This window comes from Chrysemys picta, chromosome 3, assembly GCF_011386835.1.
Source record: "Chrysemys picta bellii isolate R12L10 chromosome 3, ASM1138683v2, whole genome shotgun sequence".
In the NCBI taxonomy this organism is placed as follows: Eukaryota; Metazoa; Chordata; order Testudines; family Emydidae; genus Chrysemys; species Chrysemys picta.
In genome coordinates, this window is record NC_088793.1 from 61,809,608 (window position 1) to 61,826,166 (window position 16,559).

Genomic DNA, 16,559 nt, shown 5'->3' on the forward strand with positions numbered 1-16,559 from the left:
CTCTTTAGAAGTCTCATCTTTTAATCTTGGAGCCACTGGACTCTACTATACTATGCCTCTTATTTTTTTCATGTCTAATTAAGAAGGGGAGGGGGGTTAGTGAGAACCAGTTGTCAGATCACTGGCAGCCAGATGGCTGTCATTGATTCCCTTTAAACTAGATCTTAAACCAGATCTCATGATCAAAACTTTGCTAAATTATAGGAAAGTTTGGATTCAGATCTGGATCCAGACATCATAGGCCTGTCTACGATAGGCCTAAAACCAGATATCTCAAAACTTTGAGAAAGTTTAGATTCAAATCCAGATTTGAATTTTGCAGCTCTGGCCCCATCTTTTCTTCAAACACAGGAATGGCACCTCGATGGCGCACCAGATCTGTGCCTGACCAGAGCTTATGAGCACAAGGTCCTGACTGAATCTAGCTCTGCCAGCTGGCTGCCTGAATTATAGTTATTGCTTTTTACCAATGGTCTATCTTACATTATTGGTATTTAAAATAATTTCTGGTGACATGGAGGCAGTTTTTTGCACTACCAAACTGGACATCTATTCAATAGTAGTCTCTTTCCCCAAGCTAGCTATAATTAGACTGGAAAGAGGAGTAAATGCCTCACATATGCTTTGAATTTCTGGTACTCTTTTAACTAAAAAAGAAGTATGACATCCTATGCTAGCGATATGTCCAATCCCCCTTGGCTAGAAGGATGGTGGCTGTGATGTCATGTCACAACACTATTGAATACACCAAATGGAGGGAAAATAGTTTTTACTGAGGAAATGCCTATGGGTGGAGTGTTCAGGTGAAAATTGATCTGAGTGAGTGAAAATACATTGCATATGCAAAGTATTTTGTTAATGATGACAACACTAAGCTCTTAGTATATGCAGCCAAGGCAGGTGATGCTGCACATGCACAAATAGCTAACTTAGTAACTTAGCTATACCGTGAAACATTTAGAGCAGGTAGACAGTGGATCCTTTACCTCATTCTCTGAATATCGTGTATGGTGGGAACTGAATATAATACCATATATTTTTAGATATGAATGTGTATCATATCTGTGCTTGGCAGAGTCCATAAAAGGTATATGAAATCATTCCGCCAAACGATTCAGTAGTAAAGAATAAGTTTAATAGCATAGAGCCATGGCCACCTACATTTTCAGCTAAAATTGTTCAGTTAAAATACAAATAACTTATTGTTATCTGCCTCATTCTCTGAACTGCATATAAGGAAAGTAGTGCTGTGCGTGGAAATTAGCTTCATAATTAGCCACTTCAGCCCTTGTGTACTGAATGGCTGCTGACTGAAGACTCCACTTTGGAGTGATGTTAATGGGAATTTAATCAGGCCTTAAATTATTAAAATACATACCTAAGAAAGCAGAAAACTCAGAATAGCCAAATCAAAGTCGCTAAGGACATTGTGACAATGATAACAATGTAGTTCATAACAATGAAAAATATTACAAGTTGCTACCCATGATTATCTAGAGTTGTACAAACAATTGTATGAAATTATATTATAGTAATTTGACAAACAGATAATTACATAATTAAGACTGTACCATAATATATACGTACAAGGGGGCAGAATTAAGCATGCAATTTTAATTTTGTCATTTTCAGCCTTTTGAGGGTTTTACCCTGTAGTCCTGATGTTCTCTTAACACAGGACCTGAACTTCTAATTTGTTATACTGGTGTTATGTGACTGTAAGTCCATTAACTTTAATGGAATTTCAGTGGATTAAAACTGTTATAGTGAAGCAGAGAATTGGGTACCTAGAGTTTTTCAATATGAATAAATATTATAAATAAATAAATTATATACAATAGTAGTGATATGCCTGAAATTGACATATAAATTTCTAAGTTTGTACTGAGGAGTTTTAAGCAAGGTTTGACCCTTTTCTCATTTTTCTACATGTTTTTTTAGTATTCATGCACCATACATAATTTTCTAGGAGTTTATCCCATCGAATTTTGGGGATGGTTTGTTGTCTGCCAAGCATCTATCATTACAACTCTTAGGACTGTAATAATCTACCAACGTATTTTTAAGCTGCATGGAAAGAAGCTGGGGTGGAGGTTATCTTTTCAGAATATAGCGTAATACATCTTCTTTCTGTGGCTTCTAGTGAACTATGAACAATTTTGTATCCTGGCAGAAAGAGCTTCAACTCACTGAAGTATGCAAAACAATAATTTAAATTGCTTCTTAAACTAAAAAAAGTCACTTTTGGAATAAATCTTCTTATTGAAACATGCCATTTCTTTTACATACGTTTATTGTGTGTGTGTATGTATCTCTACTAAAATATATACCCTTCATAAAGAATATGCATACACAAGGAGTAAAATCTTAGCCCCATTTCAAGTCAATATGAATTTTGCCATTGACTTCAATGTGACCAGGATTTCACCCGAGGCATGTTCATATGTATACAGCACATACGTGGTCTGGAAATCTACACAGAGACCGCAAATAACATTAGTGAAAAATTAAACAGTTGAACAGTTAAAATCACAAAAAAATAAAAATTGCAAAGCTTAAGATTCCAACAGCAATGTGAACTCACCAGCTATGTATATCTTTTATATTTTATGCAATATATTTTTATGACAACAAGTAATATATTAAACTACACATGAACTCAGAAAAATAGAAATGGAAAATGCTACATATATTCAACATGACTGAGTTACTGTTTCTGTGTTAGAATCTTAGGTTTTACATATCCTGGTTTGTATTTAAAAGGCAATGACTGCATAACTTCAATGCCATGTTAAAGGGAGAACCGTAATTTAAAAATATTACTTCTATTGTTACAAATGACATCATAAGGATACAATAATTTTAAAGTGATTCAAGAAGAAACATTTTCCAGTTTGCTTTCCTTTGCATTTAACTGCACTTTTCATATAATAAGTTAATTAATCATTGCCATCATGTTATTTATCTGCATCTTTCACATAGCAATAGGAAGAGAAAAACTTTTTAAAAATAGGAAAATTTGATTATTGAAAATCTCTAAGATTGGCAGGGGGATTTGAATAGGTTTAGCATGAAAAATCGCTTGTCAGTTTCAAAAAATAAATTTACTTTAAGTCGATGGTGTTCCTTTAATATAGTTTTTACATTTTAATTTCTGTGTGTGTGGGTGGTTAATTAAAAAGAAAATCAAAGCAAACACTTGTGCTTAATAAAGTTGGTCTGCAGATGGTCCGAAATGATGACCCATTTAACTGAGATCATTGGGATGGGGATGGACTATGTTTCTCCAACTGCTATATTTAGGGCTTGTCTACCATTGGGAATTTACCAAAATAGCTATTCTAGAAGAGGATTAAGCTAAATCTGAAAAAGGCACTATTATTCTGAAATAGCTATTTCCGTAAATTTCCCAGTGTAGACAAGTCCTTAATGCCTACGTAGAGACAATTTTCTGCATGGTAGGATTTACAGGATAGCTGAACATGAGTTAACCCTGAGATAAGCATATCTTCATTATGGGGAAGCTTAATTTTTTAAATTAGAGCACAGGATTTGCACTTTCTTGTAGAATGCATCAAAAGTGATTAGAACCCCTACAATCATGGAATACCTGACTTTTTCCCACACCAATGATTTCTCCTTTTCTTTGTCTTCTTTTTATTTACCATTAAGGTATTGCAGAGAATTTTGTGGTATGTATGTGTGTTAGTCATACTCTCTCATGACACCTATTCTAGCAGAGGCTTTGGTCTCGACTGAACCTCGTGGTCACACTAAACTAGGAGAATTTTTCATGATGTTGCAAAGTGAACAGGTATTAGCTAAGCCTTTTGCACAGCCTTAATTATATGGGGGTCTATTATTGTACAGTACACATAGCTGTCTCACATATACTACACACAGTGCACACCAGGGTTCTGTCCATGCATGCACTCTCTCACACCCACATAAATCTGCACATACCTTTTTCAAAAAAGGCAGTAGCATCAACTGGTGAGTACTCTACTTTTGCTTTACTTACCTTTCCTGGAAGGGTCTATGTTTTACTCGCTGCAAAAAGATTAAAAAAAAAAGTTTTTACTAGTGGGTGTATTCAGTCAAACACGAGAAGCCTGTTAGTCCTTCTGTTTACTTTATTGTTAACACCACTTTTTTTCACCCAGTGAATGTTGATTTTTTGCAGTGCACCCTCCCTTGTCTATGTTATCCCTTACCCTTATGCATGACATTTAACGGGTGGAATCTGGGAAATCTTAACATTTCTAAAGAAAGTTCAATCGTTCTTACCCGTTGGATTATCTCCAGATGTTCCTGGGAGTTGCTGAAGTTTTTGCCAATGTCAAATATGCAGAAGGTTTCTCGCTGGCAGGCATTGACCCAGTTCTGATATTCATTTGTATCAGGAATCCGATCCAGAAAGATCCGAAAGGCTTCCCATACAGCTTCCTGGCAGACTGAAGAAGCAGAACAGGGTCAGGGATGGATGTACTAAACCATACAGAAAACTTCCAGGCCAACTTCCACATACTCTTAAAGCAAGAGCTAATTTTCTGTTGCATTTTGGATTTTTTGTTTTCATTCAGTGCTTTTAAACAGAAGATTTTTTTTTTTTGCCGTTTTCAGGTTATTTGAGTTGACATTTATTTGTCTTCACACTGAAGGACTGAGCCTTTGAGTGCTAGCAAGCACTTTCTTGCTACAACATGTACGCCTTGCATGAACAATGAAAGAAAACAGACATAAGGAAACATATTAACAATGGAGAAAGCATAAATTCACAAGTGGCCTTGTAAATAACATGTAGTTAGTAGATAAAGAAATAGTAAGAAGAGTAGTGTGTGATAAGCTTGCAGCTGAAACTTTGCTTATTAATATATTTTGCAGCTTGTGGACGGTTCAGGATCTGTACAGGGATTGGTTACAAAAATTAGTAAGGCAATTATGTAGTGTGATACAAGGTAAAATGTAATGCACATGCATTAGTGTGTTTTAGAATAGGTATATAATCTGATTTATTATTATGTGCTTTGGAGATGTGGTAAACCCCTAAACCCAGCCTGCTGCATTTGAGTTTAAGCACCTCAGCGTAGTGTTGCTGTATGCCAATAAAAAAAATACAGACTCAGTGATGGATGGATCCTCTTAACTGTCTCTAGCAATTAATGCTATGGTGTGAGGTGTCTCTCCCCCCACCAACCTGATATTCAGCAGAAGACGTGCATCTATTTATCTAGACTATTTACTCTCTCCTTATACAAGAAAGCCATGACATTTAATTGTAATATTTTATAAACTAGTTTATATTTGGGGCTGGTTCCACACATTTTTATTTATTTTATAGTATCCACGAGTCTGCTATGCACTTCACAAGCAACACATAGAAGTAAGGTCCCTGCCCCAAGGAGCTTGCATATTAAATGGCGGACAAGTGAGGATCATAACATGCACCAGGGAAAGAGGAGGAAGCAGATGGTTTATACGAATATGACAGCAAGGTTACTCAGACATACATTTTATTGGTTTAATTTCTGGGCATGACTTTTTTAGGTAATGCTACAGAAGTGAGTTTTTAGAGGTGATTTGAATGAACTGTGGGTGAAGGTCTGGTGAAAAGATTTTGAAAGTGCCCCAAAACACAGAAGAAGATATGGAACATATAAGTGTGTGATGGAACAGGGTCCCATTCTGTTAGCATTTCTACCCAGCAAACACCTACAACTTTTGATTGTATTCTTCTATCTTGTAAGATGAAGTTGGGGGCCCAACTGTTCATGGATCCACAAAGATAATCACCTGATCCACACCCTTATTAGCTACTGGCACCTCAACTCCATTGACAAGTGCCCCAATCCCTGCACAGATGCCAGCCCGTCCTCTTGCCCAAAATGTTCTGCATGGGTTACAGAGATCAGGCATCTCTCACTTTGCAAAGTGTCCCATTAAACTTACAACTGATTCTGGTAATACATACTCTGGTCTGAGAGCATCTATCTTTGTTATGTGACTGATGTGGCAATTAATATTTAAAGGATCACATATCTTAAACATTATATATCATCTCTAATGTTGCTTGAAATACAAAATAGTTCTGAGATTTATGAACACAGTGGCTATTGCACTGTTATTTTTCTTTCTCTGAACTTCCTCCCTCCCTGTTTCGGGATGATTGCTTCATTCATTATTTGTTGGATGAATCCATTGTTCATTACTTTCAGTGTCACCAAATCCAGCTAAATTTTTGGCTTTGTGAAAAGATGGTGCTCACACAGAATGAAAGCTCACACTACTTAAAATCTATATTTCAAGTCTGCCCTTCAGAGGAAAATGAATTCAAACATTTTCAAAATGTAGCATACTTTTAGCACAGAACTTCTCCACAATTTAAAAGCTGTATCCTTCAGCAATTCCAGAGCTATTTTTGAATATATTATAACTGTAAGATGGAGCTTTCACTTTTAATATTTGATAATTTCAGTAACTGCAGGTGAGAATTACCTACAGTATCTAAAACCTCAGGGTCTCTAAAATTAATAGTCAGTGATAAAAATGGCTATTCTCAAAGCTAGTATAGGCATGCACTGTGCAAACATGCTCTCACTGCTGTGCCAATACACCTCAATAATAAGTTGTGAAACATCTGCCCTCCCAGCGCTGAGCCTCTCCTCTGACTAGAGATGGTCACATTAACAGTGAATAATTTACCTAATTAAAATAGTCTTTTTTTCTGTCCATGAATTGCCATTGTGCAGGTTGTCCTTTTGACTGATTTGTTCCTTATTTGCAATCATTTGGAGCTATGTTCTGCCACATTTTACTCACATTGAATAGTACCTTTTTTCTGAGCAGCACCTGTGGATTAATGTATTACTTAGTGAGAGTTAGGGGTGACAGAATCTGGCCCTGAATGAGTAGTTTACTAATGAGCATTCATTATTTACCATTCACACTATGTGGTTGGTCCCTTAAGTCACACCTGGTCGTTCCCGTGCTCCTTCATTGGAGGACCTACATTTTCTGAAGAGGAACCTTTTTTTTTCTATTTGCAGATCATTTGTAAACCCCGCCCCACCCCTCTCTTTATTTTTACTGTGTGATTCAAAGCCCATGGAACTGGATGGGAATCTCTCCATTTACTTCAATGAACTTTGGATCAGGCTCTTAGTGTGTTCATTCTGTTATGTGGATAAATGTTCAATATGAACAACTAAGCTAAAGCCACTCAACCCGGTTTAATTTGTAGTCTACAACAAAGTACATTTGGGATTAAGATTTGAACCAAGGTCTTCAGAGGTGGTTGTGTTATTTGCATACACACAGTTCTGCTCCAGCAGGAAAATAGTGCTTACAAATCACTTGCATTTATTTTAGCTAGCAAATACATAAATGGCAGAATGGCTATTTATAGTGACAAAATGGTTTTTAAAACTGTAAATTCTCCAGGGCAGAAACTGTGTCTAGCTCTGTGTTTGGAGAGTACCTAGAACATTTTGGACACTATCACAAGCCAATCAACAATACCACACAGTGGAACCCAGTTTATCTGATATATTTGGGACTGGGACCAGATCGGATATTCAAACATTCGGCTAATCAGGAGAACTGGGAAAGAGCTTTCCATCCCTTATTTTAAGTTGGGGGGGAGCGGGCTATCAGTCCCAGGCGGGGCTGACAGCCGCAGCCCCATCTGCCCTGGGCTGACCGCCCGAGCCCCACCACTGTCAGCCTTGGGTGGCTGGTGGTTTGGGTAATGTGAAGAGCTGGGTAATGAACTGGAGGCTCAGATAAACTAGGTTCTACTGCAGTTTAAGTGTTTGTTTATGACCAGACTAGTGTTTCTAGCATTTGTACTGTGTTGGAGGGAGTGAGGAGAGGAGCACTTGTGAGCAGTGGTGGAAGGAGGGATTAAACCTGTGGCATCTGCTGTGTCTTTTTAAAAGGTGGCCTTTCTCCACAGGTTAGTGCACCCATTATGTGGTTTTTATCATTGGCTAAACAAGAACACATTGTAAGTTCTTTGGAGGTTATGATAGCAACTTAGTATCTCTTGTTTACATCACAGCATTATAATTTTGATAATTGCTCATACCTTGTGCCACCACTGTACTGTGATGTACCGGTAACTTTTCACCAGTCTAACAAAAGAGTAAGGCCTGGTCCACACTAACCCCCACTTCGAACTAAGATACGCAACTTCAGCTATGTGAATAACGTAGCTGAAGTCGAAGTACCTTAGTTCAAACTTACCGCGGGTCCAGACGCGGCAGGCAGGCTCTCCCATCGACTCCGCGTACTCCTCTCGCGGAGCAGGAGTACTGGCGTCGACGGTGAGCACTTCCGGGATCGATTTATCGCGTCTAGACAAGATGCGATAAATCGATCCCAGAAGATCGATTGTTTACCGCCGGAGGTAAGTATAGATCTACCCCAAGTGCCAAGTTTTCTGCCCAGTACTAGAGAACAACGAAGTGCCAAAGGGCTCTTGTTGGGTTTCTTAAATTAAAGGAAAGATTCACAAAAAGAGAATGTGGTGCAATCATCATCTCACCTCTTAACCGATAATAAGCTTGATGGCTGGCTAAAATCTGCTTCACTGATTCTTGTGGACAGACTTTCACACCAGTTGGGAAAATAGATGACCTCTTTGTTCGATGCTTTGCCATATCAAATATCCTTCTGATGGTTGACACTCTGGACCTCTTTGTTGTTCTTTCTGTTTTGTCTGCAAGCTGTTTGGCTTCATTACGATTTATTTTATTAGGGATTTCTGTAAGGGGTAAAATAATAGAGAGAGACATAAATAAACAAACACACAGTATGTAGGCTTTCTGTATGTACTATAGGTTTTGGTCTATTTTCAATACGTTATCTTAAACACCAAACACTAGTATCAGAAGGGTAGCCGTGTTAGTCTGAATCTGTAAAAAGCAACAGAGGGTCCTGTGGCACCTTTAAGACTAACAGAAGTATTGGAGCATAAACTTTCATGGGTGAATGCCCACTTCATCAGACGCAAGTAATGGAAATTTCCAGAGGCAGGCATAAAACACTAGGGTTCTCAAATACCTACATTACTGTGAACATGTCAACAAACAGGCTGATATACTGTGCTGATATGGGTACGGTCTTGTGATCAGATCATAAAACTGGGAGTCCGGATATCTGATTTCTATTCTCCACTCTGACTAGCTCACTGTGTGACCTTGAGAACACATAGGGTAAAATTTTCTAAAGCACCTAAGGCCCAGATCCACAAAGGTAGTTAGGGGCTTAACTCAATGGGAGTTAGGTGCCTGAATAGCTTTGAGGATCTGGGCCCAAGTGACTTAGTAGCCTAAGTCCCATTTCCAAAAGTGATGTAGGCACGTGAAGCCATATTTTTAAAGGTATTTAGGTGCCTAATTCATCTTGATTTAAGTGCCTAGTTATTTTGAAAATCCCAGTAGGCACCTTTAGGCACCTAAATACCTTTACAAATCTAGCCTTTAGGAACCTAAGTTTCACTGAAAGTCACTTCAGGTGCTTTTGCAAATTTGACCCGTAATTTCTGTGTGCCTCAATTTCCTCATGAAAAAATGAGGATGGACATTGCTTGCTGTACTTACTTAAGGTTTCATAATCATTTAGATCCTTGGATGGAAGGCACTATAGAGGTGATAAGAGCCTTTGTAGTGAATTGTAGCTGTTAACATAAAGTCATGTCATTATTAACGCAGTGTTGTATTATGGAGAATAACATCTATAAGGAATGGCAATGCTTCCAGGGTGACAAAATACCCTCAATTTATCTGCAGGTTAGCAAATACCTCTATATTCTGAATGGGAGTTCTTCAGGACATATTTGTCCCATTTCTACATTACACCCAACATGTTATCACACAACACAGCAGTTCAAGTTTGATTTTAAAAAGTTTAACAGAGTAAAAATAAGGTGTAAGCTATACATTTCAGTGAGCTGACAAAGTAGCCTTTTGATGAAGATAATGAAGAAGCCCTTGGGTGAAGCAATCAGTGTAGTTTAGATTCTATTCTTTAATGCTGCATAAATTATAATGTTGATGTTAAAATGGACTTTTAAGGATACTTTGATGCATTTTCATAGGCCTGATATATGCTTTAGTCATAAATGTAAATAAAATAAATTGTTAGTTGAAAGAACTGCCTTGAAAAGGAAGGGGTGAATTCTGTAGATAATTGGAAAACTTTTTGAGGCACAAAATAAGAGGGTGACATCATGTGCATGTAGCCTGGATGCTGATGAATTGGCTGCAAACAACAATTGCATTTAGAAAATGTTCAAACTTTCTAAATGGAGGAGAAAGGTGATGAACCAAGAGAACACATTTACAAGAAAATAAGACAATTGGAAAATTAAGAGTAAAACAAATCAAGTCTATTTTCCTGTGAATTTGAAGAAATTGCCTAAAACAAATAATACAAATTAGGCAGGGTGCTCATGATGGAAACCATGTATTTGGTGTTTGTTAATACTATTTCAAACCAGGAGGTACGGCAGCACCTTCCAGTACTTTGGTTCCAACACCACTGAAATTATGTCAGTTGTTTTTAGACGGATAAAGAGAAAATAAGGACGATAACATCACTTCGACAATTTGGAACTCAGTGAATTACAGTCTTGCAGAAAAATGGGGAGGAAATGTATAGGAAATGAGTAGCAGAAACACTGGATATGACAAAAAGGGATGGAAAATCTGGAGATGGAAGAGGCTTTCCTCATATACATGGCTATTGTTGAGTTCTTAATTAACATCTGAATCAGCATCAAATTCTCCATGTCTAGAAATTGTGGAACTTGGTTTTTACAGTTTATAGTAATAATTATAGTTAACATGTGTGATAAGTAGTAGTCTTGTGTGTGTGTGAGAAGCATTGACCATTTGGTGACAATGAGTACCATACAGTGGCTGGATATTTACAAAGTGAAACCAATACACAATTGTTTTTGCCTTTTAAATCACACTGCAGGTTGCATGGCAGCAACTTTTAGACTTGCCTAAGTAGAACTGCCTAATCATCTGCAAGGTATATGAAAATGAGGATACAGTTATATAACATTTGTCATATCAAATCACTGCAGTTCACTTATCATGTAAATATTTGTATCAATGTGTTATTGACATGTGCCACCGCAAATGAGCAAAAAGATGGAAAATATTCTGAAGAAATGACTGGGGTAAGACAGAGAGGGATAGATTAGTGCTTCTGATATATTTTGTGTGTCCTTGGATTCACCACAGCTTATGAATGAAGTAATGTTTCCATATTCAGGGTGCAAACCAATAATAAACAGTCATATTTTAATGGTGCCCAGTTATGATCTATAAAGGTGAGACAACATAAAGGATTTTGCTCCATGCAAATACTGTCAAGAGCTACCAGAAACCATAATGGGCCAAATACTGATGTATCCTATGCACCACCTGTGGCAGTAGCAGCAGTGGAAATCTCATGCAGGAAGATTCCATCCCAGTAAGATCTCCAAGGCAGGTCTGTGCAAGCTCCTCTGCAAGGAGGAAATATGCTGAATGAGGCCAAAAGCCCACACAGAGAAGAAAGCCAGGAGGCTATGGTTTCTGCTTCACCCCACATACTGTATTTGTGGTTATGGCCCAGCTGCACAGGCCATCTGACTAGTTGGGACTGAGGATTTTGTCGCTAAGCCCATGATAGCTTTTGTATGAAGCAAAGAGCTTTCATGAAGGATTTGCTTCTCCAAGATTTGACCCTGTGGCATTAGCTTGAATTAAGAACCATTCTATTTACAAGACTATTATGATAGAATAGTGACTGCAGCTCATGGCACCTATGCTAAGATTGGGATTTAGGCTGCTGGATCAGGGACATTGTACTTACATGTATTCACCCTCCTGACCCACCTTCAATAGCCCATGCTCTGCTTGCGTGTTCAGGGCAGGAGTAATCTTCCTCTGCTATAGCTACTCCAACCACAATCTCCCTTTTCCACATACAGGGGCACAGTGGGACCTGAATGGGGCAGAGAGCTTTGCATGGGCTGTGCATACCTGGATGAATGCCACCCTATTTGCATCTCATAGGTGACCTATTCCTTTTTGTACACGACTCCTACTATATGAACTTGTGAGCTCACTGTCTTGTCAAACCTCTATAAACCTTGATTTAGAAAACCCACTGTCTCTTCATAATGTTTCCCAGAGTTTACTGAATGCTAATTGAAGAGCAAACTCTCTGTGGATAGAAATGTTCATTTAGACCCCTGTCCTCCCTCTGCTTTAGTGGAAACTGTCAATTATACACCTGAGAAATTTTCACCAAAGGGCACAAGCATCTTAAATGGCTTAAACATTTTCCATGTTTGAAAATGTCATTGGATTATGCAGCTTGTTTTTGTGTGCATCTTTGTCTCCTCCTGTTGAATAAAAATATACACATATATAAATCCTTTGCCAGGTGGTGATGTACCTATAGGCTGTAGTCTACCCTATCTCTTCCCCCCCCCATCCCCTTTATATCTGATTAGACGCGGATCATCCAATTTTATATAGTGTATTTATTAAGCCCAATACCCAGAACACTTTTTGAAGAAACCACATCCCAAAGAATCCCAGGAATATGGGAATTTATTTTAATTTAAAGCAAAGAATTTTTTTAGGAGGGATATTTTTCACTGTTGTGTGTATACATAAGACATTTGCCCTGCACAATTCTTTTGCCCTTTTGTTTAGACCTGTTAATTGGCAAAGGCATTTGTACCAGTTTTACCTTCAGGAGATGTATGGAAAATGGTTTTTATTTCGTCATGATAATTCTAGTTCAGGAAAGCAGACATCGGCCACAGTATGGTGACTTTTTAATAATAAACTTTAGGTGTTTATGTAGTGCTTTACAAATGTTTAACTAACTAATCCTCACTAACTACCCTATGAAGGAGATGGGTATAATTCACCGCATTTTCCAGATGGCATAATTGAGGAAGACAGGCAAAGTGGCTTTACCAGGGCCAAGGCAGGAGTTCGTTTCAGTGCAGATATTAAAATCAGGAATCCCTGTTCCCCCAGTCCTGATCTCAGACATTTACAACCAGGGCCGGCTCCAGACACCAGAGAAGGAAACAGGTGCCTGGGGCGGCCAATAGAAACGGGCGGCAGTCCGTCCGTTGTTGGGGCGGCACATCCGGGTCTGCGGCGTCAATTCGGCGGCGGGTCCTTCAGTGCCTCGCTTCCTCATCGGCAGCACTTTGGTGGCAGCTCGATCGCGCCACTCAATCGGGCTTTTCTTTTCTTTTTTTTTCTTTCTTCTTCGCAGCTTGGGGTGGCAAAAAAGCTGGAGCTGGCCCTGTTTACAACACAGGTTCTCAAACTATACTAGTCCTGAACAGGAAAATCAGAATCTTTTGTTTCAAAAGTGTTGAAACAAAACCTTTTGGTAATTTTGATTTTTTTTCCAAAAATTTTTGGGGTTGGGAAATTTGTCAAACTGACCTTTTTCTGTGAAAAAGTTTGTTTCAACAAATCAGCATTTTCTGACAAAATAATATTTTATCAAAAATTTCTCGACCAGCTCTATTAATTTACAGGTTGGTAAAAGGAGAGTACTGTATGTGGCTATTTAACAGGACTCCTAGAAAAAAAGAAATTTAAAAACTTCATGGAGTAGGTCAGTGGGATTTTTTTCTTTTCTAAAGAGAGGAGCAGGGAGGTTGCATCCCTGGTCCCTTTCCCATTATTACAGTGGATGTCCTTTTATTTATATATATATATATATATATATATCCTTATTTCTGACTGCCAATACTACCTGTTTCTCCTAGTTCTCATTTTTTCTTTTTCAGGTCTGCAAAATATACCCACATGACTGCATTATGCTTCTGGGTTAATTCAGAATATGACATTTAGTTTGACTAGGTGCCAGAAAGTTGATTATATGCAAAGAGAAGAGTTTCAAAATCGTGAATGCTTGAATAGAAAAGTAAAGGGTGTCATCAGGACAAAAATGTTAAAGTTTGAATAATTCAGGAGGAAAAGAAAAGAACTGCCTGAAATCAACCCAAAGTTTGAAATCAATTAAAAAAAAAAGCAAGTTAGTCTCTGTAATATAAGAGCATGTTCTCCAAGTGTAGAGAGGAAGGCTTGATTGATAAATGAGGCATACTGCTTTAATAGTAAATTAATTACTAAATAAAACCCAAGACTCATTCAAGGAAGAAAACAGTAACTGGTAACAAAGAAACTGACCAGAAATTACCAACTGGGTTATTTCAGCAGCTTTCCTATCGATGTGTTTAGGTCACCCAAAAGCAAGAATTAAGTGTACAGCAAGTAAAACAGTATACTATTTGATATTTAAATCTGTAAATGTAGGCAAGGATAAGGACATATAATTAAAAATAGATCAGCAGCTCTCTAGAAGTGATCGATTAGTATAAAGTGAAGAAAGAATCCAACATATGAGCAGTAGAGCATATAAGGTGCAATTGGTACAAATAAAAGGACAAGTGTTGGACGTCTTATTCAGAACCATATTCCCATTCATTAGTGGGAGCAATCACGAACCAAAACTGGTGGTACCTGCCAGTGGTGGGCAGGGCCTCTGCAGCACACTCTTCAGTGTGTCCTGATACCATGGCAGTCCCTCCACCCCAGTTCCATGGGGATGGGGTTGATGGGGGGACAAGCAACAGGACTGAACAGGGCCAGAATTAAGGCAATGCAGGTCCCTACCCATGCAACTCAGCCGCCCACTCGGAGCAGCAGTGTCAGCAGGGCTGGTCTTACCATGAGGTGAACTGAGGCGGCCGCCTCAGGTGCCAAACTGGGGGAGGGGGGTGCCATTAAGACCCAGAGTGTAGAAAACTGTGTCTGCTGCTGGTGCATAGATGCACAGAGACAGAGTGCTGTGCTGGAGGAAGGAGTGCACAAGAGATGTAACAGGCTGGCAGGAGAAAAGGTGAGAGGGAATAACAGAAAGCAGCAGGAGCTGCAAGGAGAGAGAGGAGGAGGAGCCTCTTATGTACTTCTCTAGCACCCCCAGGAGCCTGGACTGATTAACACCAGCTTCTCAGGGAGCTTCCTGTTTCCTGCTGCTTCCCTGAACCCACTTGAGAACAGGCAGTCAACTGAAGTAGCAGGAGCCAGTTAGGCCCTTAAGATGCTGATATCTTCCCTCACTCAGGCCCTGCTACCAGCCTGCTTATTTTTTCCTTCAATTGAATCTTGAGAGCCACTATAGCTGGCACAGAACAGCAGTCACGAGTGAAAGAAGAAAATCCCCCTCTGGGGCAGTATTCAGAAAAAGAAAGGAAGTGAAGGAAGCTTTTCTATCTAAGCAGGAAGGAGTTTTCCTGAGATACATAGACACAAATGTTCACTGTGAGCTTTCCGACCCCAGTGAGGATGTGAGTGGTGAGGAGATGCCTGATCTTCCAGTTAGTCAGAGTGCAGGTGACCTGGCAGCTACTGCAGCATCCATATCTCCATCTCAAATGGATGTAACCATGCACATTCCTAAGAAAAGTGCAGATCAGAGAAGAGTGTGGTGGAGGCGCAGAAACAGCTGCTCCTGAGTTTAGTTCCTTAAATCTAGATGATCCAGGACTGTGGACCCACTTGAGCAGTAGCTTGAGGGACTTCCTTGTACTGCATGGGCCACAGCAAGTGAAAAACTTCATGTTCCCCAAAGACAATGAAAATAGAAGTTTCCATCCAACACATTACTGGCGTGAAATCCCCAATGGTGACAAAGTGGAGAGGCCATGGCTTATGTACTCAAAAACCCAGAATGCTGCATACTGTTTTTGTTGCAAACTCTTCCAGTCTAATGTTCCAGCCACATTGGGTTCTACAGGAACAAAGGATTAGAAAAATCTGGCTAGAAATCTGGTGTGCCATGAGAAGGCAGCAAATCACCAGAGAGCATTCCATAGGTGGAAAGAGCTTGAGATGAGACTAAGGTTAAAGACCACCCTAGATGATCAGCATCAAGAGAAGATTGCATCAGAGTCTCTTTACTGGCAAACTGTTCTGAAAAGGCTCATTGACATTGTGAGAATGCTTGCTACCCAAAACCTAGCACTGCATGGCACTTCAGATCAGCTGTATGTGCCAAACAATGGAAACTTCCTTAAAATTATGGAGCTGATAGCTGAGTTTGATGCTGTATTCCAGGAGAATCTAAGAAGAGTCACCATCCAAGAAATGTACACACACCACTACCTTGGAAAAACAATTCAAAATAAGATCATGCAGTTACTGGCAACAAAAGTCAAACAGAAGATTGTGGCAGATCTGAAGTCAGCAAGATATTACTCTGTTATTCTGGACTGCACACCTGATATCAGCCATATGGAACAAATTACTTTAATGGTGTGTTTTGTAACAACAACAGAACCTAGTGAAAATGTCCCTGCAATGCTGACTGTCAAAGAGCATTTTCTAGAATTTATTGCCATTGAAGATACTACAGGAGCTGGTATGACAAATGTGCTTCTTAAAAAGCTGGCAGATATGGGAATTGCGATAGCTGACATGAGAGGTCAGGGCTATGATAATGGTGCCAACATGAGA

At 39.1% G+C, this 16,559-nt stretch overlaps 1 protein-coding gene across 1 annotated transcript in view; it reads right to left on the reverse strand.

Annotated features, from left to right (window-relative positions):
- IMPG1 (interphotoreceptor matrix proteoglycan 1) overlaps positions 1-16,559 on the reverse strand; it is an 86,313-nt gene that overhangs the window by 58,761 nt on the left and 10,993 nt on the right. Inside the window, exons 2-4 of the mRNA XM_065588058.1 lie at positions 8,546-8,764; positions 4,288-4,454; positions 4,022-4,050 (exon numbers count right to left, since the gene is read on the reverse strand). Coding sequence (XP_065444130.1) covers positions 4,022-4,050; positions 4,288-4,454; positions 8,546-8,764 — 415 coding nt within the window. The remainder of the gene's footprint in view (positions 1-4,021; positions 4,051-4,287; positions 4,455-8,545; positions 8,765-16,559) is intronic.